The following is a 16,749-nucleotide window of genomic DNA, read 5'->3' on the forward strand; positions in this document are numbered from 1 at the left end:
TCTGGAATCAGCTCCCTGCGTGGCTTTCAGCGCGGCGGCTTACCTTTTCTTGGTGTGCCCATTTGGTTTCTCGTCAGGTGGCAGCTCAATGATGAGCTGACAGGACTGAGCATGATCAAAGTTGTTGGGGGTCTTTGGTGAGCACTGTGTGTCCAGCATGAACACCTGGGTGGACACAAAGGTACCGATCAGTACTGGGCAGTTTCTTTGCCTATAAAAGAGGCACATTTTCTTTTAGTACATTTGCTGACCATTAGATGAGTTAATATATCCATATTACATATCTACCTGAAGCATCAGAGCAGAGAAGTAAATACTCGATACACGTTAAATACCAACACTAACACTGATGGCACAAGAAATGTTAAAGAAAATGGAAGGAACAGACTCACTGTCTTCAACATGAAGAGTTCTAGTGGTGTTGTGATCAAAGAATTCTGTTGCCAACTGAATGGGCAGTGATTTCAACCCACCAGCTTCTCCCAAAATAAAGATGGGCACTCTGCTTCTGTAAAGATTTCCAGCCTTGAAACCCTACCGTGAAGTTCAACTCCTGCAGGGAGATGAGCTGGGATAAGACTGGCTGGCAATGAGTTAATCTGTTGCCAAAAAGAAATGGTCAGTGTTCTTTAAGTGCTAAAGGACAAAGGTATTTTCACTTGCTTCACAGGCATGTTACAGCTGTGAATAAGAAATACAGACGATAGAAGAACTGATGCCTTTGAATTGTGGTGTTGACAAAGAGTACAAAGACTATAACACTGATGGCCAGGTCTGTCTTAGAAGTGCAGCCAGAGTACTCTTTAGAACCACGGATGGTGAGACTGTGTCAGGAAGGGGTGCACCTACAGAAGGACATTATACTTGGCAAAGTAGACAGTCAGCAAAAAGAGACCTTGAATGAAATGGATTGTGACAGTGAGTGCAGCAATGGGTGAAAAGAAGCAGAATTGGTGAGGGTATGGGACCCAGAAGGATTTCATTCTGTCATCCAGGAGCCCCTCTGGAGTCAGCAGACTTGATGGCATTTAACAACAGCATCACTTTGGAGGACTCTTAAGTGGTTCTCAAGAAGAAAAAAGTCATTGATAGTGTGCTAATTCTTCCACAGAAGATAAGATCTTTTAAATGTTAAGCTCTGTGCTTAGTTAACTATTTTTTTCAGCGCTCATTGTCTAGAAGTGACACTGTTTCTGTGTACAATGTTACAGTCCTTACAATTTGTTTAAAGTACAATGATGAGGCTGCAGAAACAATATAATCTTGGCAGTTAAGAATTTGCAGTGAATGACGGAGAGAAGGTAACTGCAGACTGAATGGGTTGAAGTCAGTCCTGGTGTGGACCTTGTACTTTCTGGAAGGATTCAGAGCTGAACGCATTATGTCCCTTAGGGAGGAAGAGGTTGTTTCATGACGTCAGACCTTTAGGAAGGATTCACAGTGACTGTTTCTAGATCCTCTGAGAATCCTGACGTCAAAGCCTCACCTGCTGCGCCATGGCTCGGATGCGCCAGTACTCGGCCTCGGCACTGGGGGACGAGGAGGGGGCCGCCACCCGCACCTGGCAGCCTTCCCCACTGAAGCTTTCGGTGCCGCTGTGGAAGCAGCCCAGCAGGTCCTAGAGGGAAACAGAGTGGATAGTCACTGGGGACATTGGAGTTTGTGGCACTAGTCTCTTCTTGGAATGAACATTGTCAACTAAGTGTTGACTAGGTCAAAAGTACTAGGCTAGCAACTTGTTCCAGTGTTCAAATGAGACTCGATACATTGATTAGAAAGGCAGAATCCAGCGGATGCCTAACCTGACAAAGCACTAGAAACTGAGAAAGATTAGAACCTGTCCCAACCTCTCATTAGAGCCATTTACCTTCACGGGCTTGAGGGTGGCCGAGAAGGCCTCCTGCAGGGCACAGCATGCAAGCCGCCACATTTCTTCAGTGAACACCGGTCCTGCTGTCACAAGGACATACCTGCATGGAAAAACAAGGACAGAGACCCTCACAGACTCATGGGGACATTTACTCCCTCAGTTTGTCCAGCCTTTCTGTCTCACCTTTCAGTTCATTGGCCTTTTCATTGTCAAAATAGTTTCCTGAGTCATTTCAATAGAAAACTGTTTTCATGGTTTCCCGCCACAAAGTCATAGAGAGCTCTGGTGGTGGTGTTTGTATTAGTTGCACTAACTAATCAAAAGGCTGAGTGTTCAATCCTCTGTCTGCTCCATGGGAGAAAGCTGGGCAGTCTCCTTTCTAGTGCTAGTAATGGTCTTGAAACCTGACGGAGCGTTCTAGGAGTTAGAACAGACTCAATAGCAGTGAGGTTTTTAAAATTACAAATACGTTAGCATTTAAACTTTTATGTAAGGTTACTACGCACACATGCATGACACATATTCTTTACTAGTTTTTTTTCTTTTATAATTTGAATGGAATCAATGGTAGTGAATTTGGACCACAGTACTTTGTATATAATGCTTTACATGATATTTGCTAATAACTCTGAAATGAAGAATTATCAGGGCTGAGATATTTTTAATTCACTGCCATCAAAAGAATTCCAACTCAAAGTGACTTGATATGATTCTCTGTCCCTCAAGGAGCTGCTGGTAGGTTCGAACTTCTAAATTTTTGGTTGGCAGTCAAGTGTTAAATCAGTGTGCCGTCAGCGCAGCTTTAGTTCATTCTCCTGGGTGTTGTGTACCATCGAGTCAGAGCTGACCCTCCACTAGGTTTTCAGAGGCAGTTAACTGCACAGGAGGAGATTACGCATCCTTCACTTGCAGTACAGCTAGTGGATTTGAACCATGTGCCTTTGGGAGTGCAATATGGCTTCTTACCACTAGGCCATCAGAGTGTCCTCTGGTTAATTCTCTTGGTGGGCATAATGACAACCGAAATTCTGTGAGAAGCCACAGGAGGTACTTTCTTCTCACCTGATGCAGGAGCAGCCCACTCTGGAGATGGTCTCTGTGGGCTTGGCCACACACGCGACTAGAAGCTCGAAGAGGTCCTTGAGCATGGTGTTGATCATACTCTCGTACCTGATGTCTAAAGGAGAAAGACCAAGACTTCACTGAATTCTACTGTGAAACAACAGAAATGGCCATCTCCACCTAAACCAGCAAAACCTACTGACAAGAAAAGCAGACAAGTATCTGGGAGAACAAAAGCAACAGAACAATGGGGAAAGAATGTCTAGACAAAAAGGCCTGCCCCACCACAATCATTCCCTTGGATTGTTCCAATCTCCCTTCTTTCATCCCTTCCTTGACGTATGTAATGTGTTGTTTTGGTTGATAAATGTTTTCCAAAACTAAGCATACAATTAGATAAGGAGAACAGAATTTATATTATCTGAATACCGGCTAATGAAAAACTAACATTTGTTACTTCTAATAGCTGCATTAAATTCTTTTATAAAAGATTTCAGTCCATTTCTTCATGTGTTTGTTGGCCATCTGGACGTCTTCTTTGGTAAAGTGTCTGTTCATATCCTGTGCCCATTTTTCAATTGGATTGCTTACCTTTATCTTGTTGCGGTGCTCAATTTTTTATAAATTCCAGATATAAGTCTCTTATCTGACATGTCATTACCAAATATTTTTTCCCAATCTGTGGCTTCCCTTTTTACTCTGTTGGAGAAGTTTTTCGATGTACATAGGGATATGATTCTTAGAAAGTCTCATTTATCTATTTTATCCTCTCCTAGTTGTAGATTTTTAAAGATGTTGGAAGACTGTTTATGTTGTGGATTAGGACTTCTAGAGTTCTTTCAAGCTTTTCTTTAATGAACTGTATACTCCTTCATTTTAGTCCTAGGTCCATGATACATTTTGAGTTGATTTTTGTGTATGGAGTACATTGTATGGAGCTCTTGCTTTAGTTTTCTACAGATAGTTTTCCAATTTCGCCAGCACCATTTAAAAAATAAAAATAAAGGCAAAAACCATAAAGCAGAAGACCAATTTTTTTTTTTTAAAAAGACTTCAGTCCTAATTTCATGACTTTTGGTAATATGTTTCTATTTGCATGCTAGTGCCAGACTATAGAAAATAAGACAGGGGGAAGTGGGGAAAAATAAGACAGTAAAAAACCCAACATTCTGTTTGCACAATTCAAGGAATACATGTGCATTCTTTTCCCAAATATCCTGTGACACCACAGACCCAACTCAGTGGATTTCTCTAGGGTCCCAGGTTGGGCAAATGACCCGGACAAGAACATCTACCCCTTGGGGACATTTAACAGTGACAAGTGGAAACCACCACTTCTTTTCTTTCTCAATGAGTGTTCCTTTTTGAAATACAATCTACCCTTAGTTATCCAGGCAGAGACACAGCTTTTCTCTGTGACTTTCCCTTGAGGGTCAACGGTCTCATTCGTTTTTCTAACTTTTCCTTTTCTAAGTTTTTAAACAAAGCACTCTCTTGAGCTCACACTCTCCCTTATACTTCCATGTGCTGCCTTTTCCCATTTGTAATCTCTGTAGTTTAAATCATGTTTTCTCTGCTCCCACACTTCCCTATCTTCTCTTAGCAGATCAGGAGCAAGAATCACCATTTCACAGACATTTTCCACTGCTACCACATCTTTCCTGCTTCCGTGTTTCTCTTCATCTGTTTACTTCAAACATAACTTTTGCCCCATATTTTGCAAACTATTTTTCAAAATGCCACACATATTAAGAATCTTCTCTTTACTGCTAAAGTAGGCAATTTCTTGCCCATAATTGAATTTTTTTCTAAAACTCTTTCTCCTCAATTTAAATTCCTCAAATAAAGCAAGACAAGATGATACAGTCCTTCATCAACTTAAACCTATAGGTGTTATAATTTCAAGTATTGTATACTTGAACTTGTCTCTCCTAATATAGTGTTACCCTTAAACCTGCTTATCACGCATGTATGCTATCGTTAGTATTCTCTTTGATGCCCTTGTGTCCTCTAGTCCTCTGCAAAGTGATAAGTTGGTGGGTTGGTTTTTTTGTTTATTTTAATATACTAGTAGAAGGCTGGTACACAGACCATGAAATTATATTTTATCAATATCTGATACAAACACCATGCACTATTAGGTGTTTATTAAGGACTTTTAGGTAATGTTTCTGCCTATTACAGAATGACTCTGTCAAGATAGATACCTGAATGTATAAAGCTTTGAATGTGCTCCACCACCAGCTCACAGGACAGACCAATAGCATGCTTGAAATTAGCAGAGGCCACATCCCAGTAAGAGTGGTCTTTGTGGCTACGACGGAGCCAGAGGGACATCACGGGAAGGAGAAGGTGAACCACTGCATAGATCCCGAAGCCTGGGCCTGAAAAAAAAAATCTAGCATTACACTTGTGACCTTAGCAATAGCCCTGAACTACAAAGGGTAGGTGCTGGCCACCATTCATTTGGCCTTACCATTCTCAACAAAGAGCAAGGAAAAAAGACTTTGCTACTGATAGAAGAATGCAAGCCCTTCAGGACCCTGCTTCTGTCTATCTGTGTTTCATTGACTATGCAAAGGCATTTGACTGTGTGGATCACAACAAACTGTGGTTGACTCTGAGAAGAATGGAAATCCCAGAACACTTTGTGCTTATGTGAAACTTATACTTGGACCAGGAGACAGTCATCAGAAGAGAGCAAGGACACACTGCATGGTTCAAAATTGGGAAGGATGTACACCAAGGATGTGTCCTAGCTCCTTATCTTTTCAATCTATATGCAGAACAGATTATCCAGGAGGCTGGGCTCTATGAGGAGAAGTGTGGCATCAGTATTGGAGATAGACTCATCAACAATCTGTGTCATGCAGATAACACAACCCTGCTTGCTGAAACTGAGGAGGACCTGAAGTGCTTGCTGCAGAAGATCAAGGACTGCAGCCTTCCATATAGATTGAAGCTAACATAAAGAAAACAAGGATTCTCACCACTGGGATAACTGGTAGCATCATGATAGATGGTGAAGAGATTGAGATTGTTGACAGCTTCAGTTTGTTTGGATCTACAATCAACATTCTTGGTACCAGCAGTCAGGAAATGAAACGACAAATTGCATTGGGAAAGTCTGCTGTCAGAGACCTCTTCAAGGTACTGAGGAGCAACAATGTCAGTTTGGAGACTAAGGTGCGCCTGATACAGGCCATGGTCTTTGCAATTACTTGCTGTGCATCAGAGATCTGAACAATGACTAGGGATAATAGAAAAAGAATTGATGCCTTTGAGCTGTGGTGCTGGAGAAGAGTATGGAATATACCATGGTCTGCTAGAAGAACAAACAAGTTCTTCCTGGAGAGTGTGAAGCCAGGCTGCTCCTTGGAGGCAAGGATTCTGAAGCTTCGTCTGACATACTTTGGACATATTTCAAGGCAGGATTAGTCCTTGGAGAGGGACGTCATGCTTGGGAGGGTGGAGGGACACTGCACGAGAGGAAGACCCTTGATGAGATGGACTGATTCCATCACTGGGTTAATGGTAATAGGTGTGTTGGAGAAAATAGGATTGGCAAGAGATAGAGTAGAATTTGGGCTGTTGTACATAGGGTCGTAATAACACCACCAACAACAATGCTTGAATATGTTCTGGAAAAGACCAACTACTACAGGAGAGGAAGACCCTGGATGAGATGGATTGATACAGCAAATAGGGCAAAGAGGTTTGGTGTGTCAGTCAGTTGTGAGATGGACTCAGAACCAGGCAGGCTTCAGAACTGTTGTACATAAGGTCACTATGGGTCACAGGCGACTCAACAGCACATTACAACAACAACTGAAAAAAGAAAGTACTACTTGATCAATTCCTAGTCCACAGATGTGCATATGTATTATGCAGTAGTTACATGTAAAAACAAACTTTAAATGTAAATAACGATGTTTATATGAAACAGAGAAACACAGGGAATTCAATGTTTATTAAATTACATTTGCATAAGTGGAAAACAAATCAAGTTTTAAGCCAATGTTTATGTTACTCCATTTAACAATATCTGGTTATGAATAGTAATTCTATGTCAGCAGACCCAGATGATCCTCATTTTTATTGCCTCACTTTATGCTATTTGTATAGATATGAAAAAAAAATCATCCCTTTACAAAAGGGCTTTTAAATGTTTCTAATTTTTTGCTTTAGACACAAGGCTATAATAAAACAAACACATTGTGCTTCACTGTAACATGCTGGCAGGTTTTCCCCCTAAGACAAAAGTCCTGCTATTGAAATAAACGTGCTTGCGTGTATTTATTAAAAATTCAGACATCAGGGAGCTCTGGTGTCTTAGTGGCAAGAAGCTGAGCTGTTTGGTAAAAAGCAATGTATTCAAACTTTGTAAATCAATCAGAGTAATATTAAAAAAAATAGTAGAAGCTGTACTGCAATTCCAAAGCAAATACATGCTGGAGAAGAAGGGGCAATCACCTCCTGTGCCAGTTGGATCCCATTCGATGGTACAAAACAAAATGAAAACAAAACAAAATCTGACATCAAATAGCTATGCACAGAAACACTTAGTGTCTGCACATTCATACAAAATGACTTGGAGTTTGACTTTTAAAAGTTTATGTAGCATTTCATTTGATTAGCTGGTGTAGCATGCTGTTACACTAGACCTATTCTGCTTTTCTTTTTTTTTTTTTTTCTATTCTGCTTTTCAATGTTATGTTTTATTTCTCATTTTTCTGAAAAGGATAATTATATTTTAGACCACATCAACCATTAAATCTTTAATAAATAAGCTCTTATTATCATATGGAATTAGCTAGTTGTTTCAGTTGGTATTTTTAGGAAAATTAAAATTTCTTTTAAAATGTCTCTGAGCCTGGGAAAATGGTATAAACTGTTTGCATGATGAGCTTGGTTAAATCAAAACAAGAAACAAATTCCCAAGAGTAATTCTTTTCAGTTCTATGAGTAGCTATACTAAGTGATTCTAAGGGGCTTTTTTGAAATATAATCACCTGTGACCTTCTAAAGGGAATTGAGGTGGCCTAGTGAGTAAGGAGCCACACTGCCCAGAGGCAAGCAGCTCAAATCCATGAGGCAAAGATGGGCAATCTTCTCCCATGACAGTTACAGCTTCCCCAAAATCTGCTAGAAGACCCGGAGTATCCACTCTGAGTCAGTTCTGACTGACTCGAAGGCAACGAGAAGAGATGAATGACTTTATAGAAGCAAGGTATGCCTGTCTTTATATTACAGATAGTGTTGAATGGTTGGTTTATTCGGAGGCTAGACTGGATGAGCCCTAGAACCATCTTTGGGAAATCTGGCCAAGGAGGAAGCATGTCATCATAAAACAGAGCAAAACGACTTGGCTCATAGAGGTGCGGAAACCTCAAGCCAATCAACACTAGTAACTAGCACCAACTCATTACTTGTACATCAGTAGGTAGAATAGGCAAACAATACACACCAACTCACTGCCATGGTCCATTTCTCAGACTGTAAATCCTAATGGGAGGAGATTGTCCTCTCTTTCCCAAAGAGCTAATGGACTTGAATGATGGGAGACAAAGACCTTTGTATTATCAGTGAAACTCATTTCAAACTAAGCCACCAGAGCTCCCTAACCATATACTGTTGTTGTGTGCCATCGAATCAGAATCAACCCATACCGGCTCCCCTAGTGGGTTTTCAGAGGCAGTTAGTTAATCACACAGGAGGAGACTGCCATCCTTCCGTGGAGCAGCTGGTGGATTCAAAGCAGAAGCCTTTGGGATCGCAGCACAGTTTTTTTACCACTAGACCACCAGAGCTCCCTAACCATATGTTCAGACAACCCTTACTGCATCAGTCATTTCCTGCCTAGCTCCAATGTATTAAACAGATGGATCTTCACAGAAATACTTTCTAAGAGTTATACATGTACCAATTTCCCAGAAGAAAAGACATATTTACCAGGTATTTTGGTGACATCTCTCAACAGCTCAAACAATAAATCCAAGGTTGGTGGTTGGTGCTGACGTGGACAATTGGACACAGCTGCTGTTAACTGCTCCAGTAGGATGATCCAGACTTCTATCAGACCTGGAATTCCCAAAACAGCCTCCATGAGAGCCACTTCAACATAATGAAGGGTCATTGACAGAATCAACGAAACAGTGCATTTGGCAGCGCTCTCTACACTGCCAAGAGCTGTAACTACGTGCTACACCACCTCAGTACCACTGGGTACCTGGAACACAGGCAGGGGATGATTTACATGTTCTGACAAAGTCAAGGCAACTGATGCTCAGATTCTTTATTTCATCTTAGGAAGATGACAGTGTAGCATGTGAATTCTATATTGAAACACCTATCAGGTTTCTTGGAAGCTGATGACAGTAAAGTAATAAATTACTCTTTTAGTTTCATCATCTTGTCTCTTCTGACTATCCTACTTTTCCGAGAGTATCTTTTTCATCTTCATTTTTCCCTTTATAATCCATCAAACATTGTCTGTGGCTTTTAATTTAAAATACTTTCTTTTTTAAATATTATTTTTACGTGTACCGTCAAATCAGATCTGACTGGTACAGGAGGAGATTGCCCCCTCCTTCTCTAGTAGAGGATCTGGTGGATTTGAACCGCGTACCTCTGGGATTGCAGTGCAGCGTCTTGCCACTAGGCCACCAGAGCTCCCTTTAATTTAAAATATTTTCATTAAAAATATACACAGCAATACATATACTGAATTTAAGGAATTCTGTATATACAATTCAGTGACTCTTACTAGGTTCTTCAAATGGTGCAGCCACTCTCATGCTCCTTTTCTGAAGTCTTCTCTCATTCATGTACACTTGCTCCTCCTCAAGCTTGCTATCTAACCATCTGAATAATCAGCTTAATACTATATAATTGTAGAAAAGAACATAGGCTCAAGGCAGACATTTGCTAAGAGTGAAGCTAAATTACTGTTTAGTCCAAATAATAAGTTTGCTCTGGTTTAAGGTTTAAAGATTATCTTAGGGCAATATTTCAGGGAGGTAGTCAGCTTCAATGGCTCTATAAAGTCTGCTGTCCATGAGAATTTGAAATTCTGTTCCACAATCCCCCTTTTGAGCAGGTCCTTTTTTATTCAAATATTTAATACAAGTGTTCAGTTATGAAAGCCAAGCACTACTCAGTTATTTTTGTTACGGCGAGGAAGCAGTTGTTGATGGAAGCACTTTGGCATACTCTAAATAACTTTAAATGCACTTGTCCAAGTTTCTGTCTTCAATTATGGCTCCCTTTGAGTCCTGTGGATACACAGCTGTCTATATACAGCTCAATGATTTTGGTAGCTTCATCTGGGGAGATGATGTTCATGGCATTAAAAGAAATTATTTTCCAGAACAGTACATCTCTCTTTTTATTTCTCCTTTTCTAAGAGTTTAGTATTTAAAATTAAGATACTAACTTCATTCTGCATATTACTAGAGGAATAAAAATCATCGTATTTTTCCCCAAACAGTCCTAGATTTACAATTTACTTGAGTGGACATGTCTAGTCATCATCACATTCTAAAACAATAGCTTACATACAAATGTAGAGAAAAGGGTTACTTTATTTCATATAAAAGGATTTGGAAGTGAATGCCAAATAATCCACCTTAATTTTTATTTAAAAGTCTCTACTTAAAATTTTTCTACAAAAAATATTAAGGCAGCATAGTTTTTAAATATTCCCATTAAACATCTAATTTAACACTCCCTTACTAAATACGTCAACTCAACTCTTGAGATTTTTTAATGCCAGGTAAATCCAACATTTTAAATTCACAGATTTAAAAACAACAACAAACCCACAATTAGCATAACCAATAAAGTCAGATGACGAGATTCTCATAAACCTAACTAAGAGCAGGTATGGACAAGCTAAAGTACAGAAAATGCAAAAGACAGAAAAGATACCGAACATTTTCACGGGGGTGTGACCAATAAAGTTCATATGGAAAATACTGTAAGGCAAAGGATCTTAATTTTTTAAATAATTAAAGAAAAAAATGAGTGAAGACAACAACACATATTAAAGGGGACTTAAAAGGGGGCATCAACCAGTTAGAAAGTATGGGCCTCTTGGGAATCCTTAAAAGAAACTGACATAAGAGAAATGGAAATATTAACACTGACTAGACGTTCAATGTTACTGAAGAGCCCTTGTTAATAGTATTATGACAATGAAACTGCAGTTATCTTTAAAAGGTTCTGCGCAGATTGATATATTTCCAGATGAACTGCTAAGATGCCTAGAATTTCTTTTAAAATAATATGTAAAAGACTAAGTGTTAAGGAAAGGCAGCTAAACATGATCCAGGAATGACCACAGGGGAGTAGCTCATCATAGCACGCTGTCCACTTTTGTATGTGCTTGGAATTACCATAGGAAATGCTTTTAAAAAAGAAATTATCTGGGGAGCTGTGGTGGCCTAGTGGCAAGGAGCTGCAACTACAATCCCAGAGGCGCACAGTTCGAATCCACCAGATGCTCTGCCAGGAAAGGAGGGACAATCTCCTCCTGTACCAGTCAGATCTGATTTGACGGTACACTCATACAAAAATAATAAAATAAAATAAACATTAAAAAAAGAAATTATCTGTCATTGTGAGCTAGAAGAAATTGTCAGTACTAACAATTGGTTTTGTTTTTAAAATATTAAGTGATTGTTTTCTATGAAGTATATGTTATTGTAATTTTAAAGCCTTCAATAAATTTATAATGTAATTTTACCAATGAATGAAATAATTCAGGTAATTGATTGCCTGAATATTATCAATAAGAAAATGGTAAAGTCTGCTGTTAGGGACCTCTCCAAATTATTGAGGAGTAATGATGTCAGTTTGAGGACTAAGCTGCATCTGATTCAGGACATGATCTTTTTGATCACTTGTTATGCATCTGAGAGCTGGACAATGAATATGGATGACAGAGGAAGAATGATGCCTTTGAGCTGTAGTATTGGAGAAAAGTACTGAACATCCCATGGACTCCCCAAAGAACAAACAAGCATGTCTTGGAGAGAGTAAAACCAGAGTACTCTTTGGAGGCCAGGATAATAAGGCTTTGCCTCTCATACTATGGTCATGTTGCTGGGAGGGGCTATTCCTTGGAGAGGGACATGATGCTGGGAAGGGTAGAGGGTCGGTGAAGGATAGGAAGACCCTCAACTAGGTAGACTGACACAGTGACTGCTGCAATAGTCTCTAACGTGTCTGGAAGTGTCAGGATGGCACAGGGTAGGGCAGGATTCAGATATGTTGTTCATAGGGTTGCTATGAGTCATACTTGACCCAACAGCATGTAACAAGAAGAAGAGGTGGGGGTGGAATGAATGAGCTAGCCGCTTGTCCACAGTGGAAAGTGGAATGCTTTTTGTTACACACCAAGACTATTGACAAATGTTTTCAAGAACTTATCACAGATAAGCAACATTAGCTTTGGTGAGAGGCTTTATGAGCTAAGTAAAAATGATTCTTATCTAGTCATAAGAAGAAATCTCTATTAGACAACCTTCAGGCAACTTCCTGTATTCTAAAATGTTCTCTGCATTAGTTTCTTCTTTTTTAAAATTTCTTATAGTTCTCCCTCACAACTGAGGTGAACTAACAAAGTTTTATTTTTCATTCTGTCAAAAAAATATCTTCCTGCCATTCCTACAAATAAATTTGTGCCAGCAAAATTTACACAAGGATGCTGTTGAGGGACATTTTGAGTTAGAAACAACCTACAACGACAGGCTAGGCCTCTTTATCACAACATTTCAACTTATAGACACAGAAGAGGAGAACTGGGTCTTCTGAGGCAGAAGGAAGTAGGCACGAGCTAAACCATCTGAAAACGATCAGCAATAAAAGCAAAGCTACTCCACTGGACTCCAATTCGCAGGAGGTTACATGGGACCTCATTTGAAACAAATTCTTTAAACTATTTTTTAACGGGCCTTCAGCTTCACCAGTCATCAGTAGATTCTCTTTTCAGTAATTGCTTGATTTCCCCAGTCTCTAACCAAACAGCCCAACAGGAAGTAATTATAAAATAATTGTGTTTTCTAAAAGGTATTGGAGACAATTACCAACCAATTTAAGTACCAATGCAACCACCTTCCAAATGGCTAAATTCAAGTGAATTCAAGGTTAGAAGGGACAATCCAAAGAAACTGCAAACCTGTTCTAGTTTTTGAGGGAGACATGCATGCCGAATGCATGAAGGATGTTTTTGTAGCATCAATGAGACACTTAAGCAGACTTATTCTAACAAACTAATAAATATGAATGATTGTTCTTATAAGTTACTTAACTCAGGGTGCAAACATCTGAGAGAAGATGAACCTAGCAAGTAAGGTAGGTTAGTCCAGCCAGTGAGCTTACCAGTGTCGTCATCAAAATCCGACAGAACGGACTCGATCCCATCCTCGCTGCTGGCCGACTGTTCCTGCAGTCTTCGGGGCAAGCTAGCCAGCCGCCCGCTCAGAAATATTGGCTTCAAGGGCATTTTGTAGATTTTGGCCAATAACTACATAAAAACAAAAAAAAAACCCCAAAAACAAAAAACAAGATCAGTTAGGCATCGGAAAAAAGCTGCATTCTGAGTGTTGCAGAACAATAAAATTATATATCAGTAATGGAAGCAAGTTCAAGGGAGCTCTGGTAGACTAATGATAAGAAGCTGCACTGCAATCCTAAAGGCACATGGTTTGAATCCACCAGCTGCTGAGCAAGAGAAAGATAGGGAGTCTCTTCACATGTGATTTGCTGCCTCTGAAAATTCACTGGAGAGTCAGCCATGAGTCAGTTTGGACTCGACAGCCCTCAACAACAACAACAACAACAATAATAATGAAAGGAAGTTAGGAAACCAGAAGCATGCAATGAGAAGTTTAAACTTGATGCCTTTAATTTGGATCCATAATACCTTCCCACGAGGCCCGGTCTGTACAAAGCAATGAAATCTGTTAATGGGGGGGGGTAGATTCTTCAGCATTGCAATTGCATCTGAATTTGATAGTATCTTATAAATCTACCAAGGGAACAAGGAAACTAGTCTGTTTACCCATGGGGAAAAGTGTTCTATGGGGATCCACTTGTCTGTGCAAGTGGGATACCATACTCTTGATGTCCCGTGCACTGCTTCAGCCCCTAAGGAAACAGACAGGACTCAAACCAGTGGGGAAATGGAGATATCTCCAGGAATGGGGATGGGGATGGGGGGGTCATGAGGGAAGCAGAAGCAGAGCTCGCTGCCTCTTTATTCCCTTCTCCCTGATAAAGCCTAGCCCTCCAATGACTCCCAGGTGGTTCTGAGACAAATTCTCATGGACCCTTATGAATAAGGATTTTAAGATGGACAAAATTGAAAATAAATTTTCTAGCAATAATGTTACAAGAAGGGAGCTCTGGTGGCCTAGTGGCAAGAAGCTGCACTGCAAACCTGAAGGCACATGGTTTGAATCCACCAGCTGCTCTACGGGAGAAAGATGGGCAATCTCCCTCCTGTGTGATTACTGCCTCTGAAAACCTGCTGGAGGGTCAGCTAATTAGCTGTTTCCAGCTTGATGATACACAACAAAAATAACACCAAAGTTATAAGGAAAAAAAATCCGACAAATGGCAGTAGAGAGTATAGCGTGTGGTGTAGGGGGCCGCTGGCAGGGAGCTGGTAGACCTTGTAGCTCAGGTCTCTCTGAGGAGATCTGTCATATGAGGAAGGAGCACAGCAGGCAGAGGGACCAGCAAAGATCCTGGGCAGTAAGGAGCTTGGTGTATCTGAGCAATAGAAAGTAAGTGGAGTTGGAGCCCAGTGAGGAAGAAGACCGGAAATAAGGGTGGAGAGGCGGGTAAGGGGACAGGCAGAAGCAGCTGGAGGAAGAACTCATGGCCATACATCCTATCAAAGCATGGAAGCCAGATGGCACTACCTGAGAACAGCGCCTGAGGTAATCCAGGGCAGGCAGGCACAGGTCAGTGGAGGTGGTGCCTGGTCCGGGCACACAGTCTCCAATCTCCTTACAATCCACTTCACCTAGTTGCAGGAGGAGAGGGGGGAGAGAGAGAGGTAACAAATGTAACCTCTGACCTCAGAAAAATGAATCTATTTACTCCATATTAGCTCATCAACTTTTCAGTAAAATAGAGGGTAAGAAAATATAATGATCCCAAATTTCACAACCCTCCTCACTAATTTCTTCTACTCATACACTTCAATTGTATCTTTTTCTCTATAGTAACATGTACATGGCATACACTGTTGAGATCATATTGCATATATGATTTGGTTGAAATGAAAATGTACATACATGTAATATTAACCAGATTCAGTCTTTTTTTTTAAATAAATTTTTTATACTGGTTTACCGATAAAGGTCATATACATTGTCTTTTTTTAAATCTTGATGTGTACCCTCAAATTGGATCTGACTGGCACAGGGGGAGACTGACCCTCCTTCTCCAGCGGAGTACCTGGAAGATTCAAACCACGTGCCTTTGGGATTGCAGCGCAGCTTCTTGCCACTAGGCCACCAGAGATCCCTTTATATTGTTTTTTTTAAACTGGATTTTTTGCATTTCCTTTACCCATTCCTCCCTCTACCCATCACATTGTGAAACCCTGTGATAACTCCCTCCCCTACTGCCCATCCTCACCCCTCTGCTCCTTCCCCCCCCCCATCAGATCCTCACACACATTTTACCAATTATCTTTCTATTTCTACAATGGTCTTTTACAGTATTTTTCCTTATGGCACTAAGTTAAGTTCACTTGGCATAATGTTCTCCAATCCCTCCCGAGTTAGGTAGTGATTTTCAAAATAATTGCTCCTGCATGCTGCATAGTATTCCTTCATATGAATGTATCATAACTTCTCAGTCCATACACTGGAGGCAGTTTGGCGCTTCCTAAAAAAGCTGAACACAGAAATTCCATATAATCCAGCTATTCCACTTCTTGGAATAAACCCTGAGAGAATGAGAACTGAGGCACAAATGAGGACTTGTACATCAGTGTTCACAGCAGCGTTATTCACCATTGCAAGACCTTGGAAACAGCCCAAATGTCCAACCTGATTCCATCTTCTGCGATGCCCTGGCATCCACATCAGCACCTTCCTCACTCACCCCAGTAGCTGGGCTTCACCCTCGGCTGCAATTAGTTGCCCCCTAATAACCATCCTACGGAACACACCTACACTGTCCTCTCTTCAATTCTCACAGCAGCCCCTCTTAAATAGTTTCCACAGTCACTCTGGCCTGCTTCCACTCTTTCATTTCAAACAGACAAATGGCCATGAAAATCTGTTCACACCACTCTTGGATCATAATACAGGCTATGGTCCAGGGGTGCAAGGTCAAGTTAACATGTAATGAAGCTCATTACTTCCATTTTTGTGTCTTATGTTGAAGCAAGATGTATCCATCAGGGATAACACACAGAATGTGAGTTGTAGGGGACTGATTGATTATTTCCTACCTTAGCTGATTTAAAATGAAACATACTCTGGAAAGCATAGTTTGTAGTTTGGCCTTTAGCTGGAGGACGTATCATGACTATTTCCTCCACACATAATCACTTGTTTTGAGTGGCCGGATGGGGTTCTCTTGAAATGGCATACTTCAATTTTCTTATCTGAGTATCTTATTCCCTTGTGCAGAACTGAAGCTCAACTGGCTGGGGTGGATCCCTGAGCCAAGTGTGTGGCTCGATGGGATCAATGCATAAGGTGCCTTAGTGATAAGAAAGCACACTGATAGGGTATTATGGTTATCACAAGAGTCCACAATTAAGGTTGCATAGTGGAACGTACTTGGGG

At 40.6% G+C, this 16,749-nt stretch overlaps 1 protein-coding gene across 1 annotated transcript in view; it reads right to left on the reverse strand.

Annotated features, from left to right (window-relative positions):
• The window catches only part of KIAA1244 (KIAA1244 ortholog), a 219,695-nt gene that overhangs the window by 10,616 nt on the left and 192,330 nt on the right, over positions 1-16,749 (reverse strand). Inside the window, exons 25-32 of the mRNA XM_006884948.1 lie at positions 14,863-14,966; positions 13,316-13,460; positions 8,885-9,013; positions 5,140-5,316; positions 2,933-3,047; positions 1,868-1,970; positions 1,487-1,618; positions 44-165 (exon numbers count right to left, since the gene is read on the reverse strand). Coding sequence (XP_006885010.1) covers positions 44-165; positions 1,487-1,618; positions 1,868-1,970; positions 2,933-3,047; positions 5,140-5,316; positions 8,885-9,013; positions 13,316-13,460; positions 14,863-14,966 — 1,027 coding nt within the window. The remainder of the gene's footprint in view (positions 1-43; positions 166-1,486; positions 1,619-1,867; positions 1,971-2,932; positions 3,048-5,139; positions 5,317-8,884; positions 9,014-13,315; positions 13,461-14,862; positions 14,967-16,749) is intronic.

This window comes from Elephantulus edwardii, unplaced genomic scaffold (genome assembly GCF_000299155.1).
Source record: "Elephantulus edwardii isolate Elephantulus edwardi_28Jun2011 unplaced genomic scaffold, EleEdw1.0 scaffold00039, whole genome shotgun sequence".
NCBI classification, from domain to species: Eukaryota; Metazoa; Chordata; class Mammalia; order Macroscelidea; family Macroscelididae; genus Elephantulus; species Elephantulus edwardii.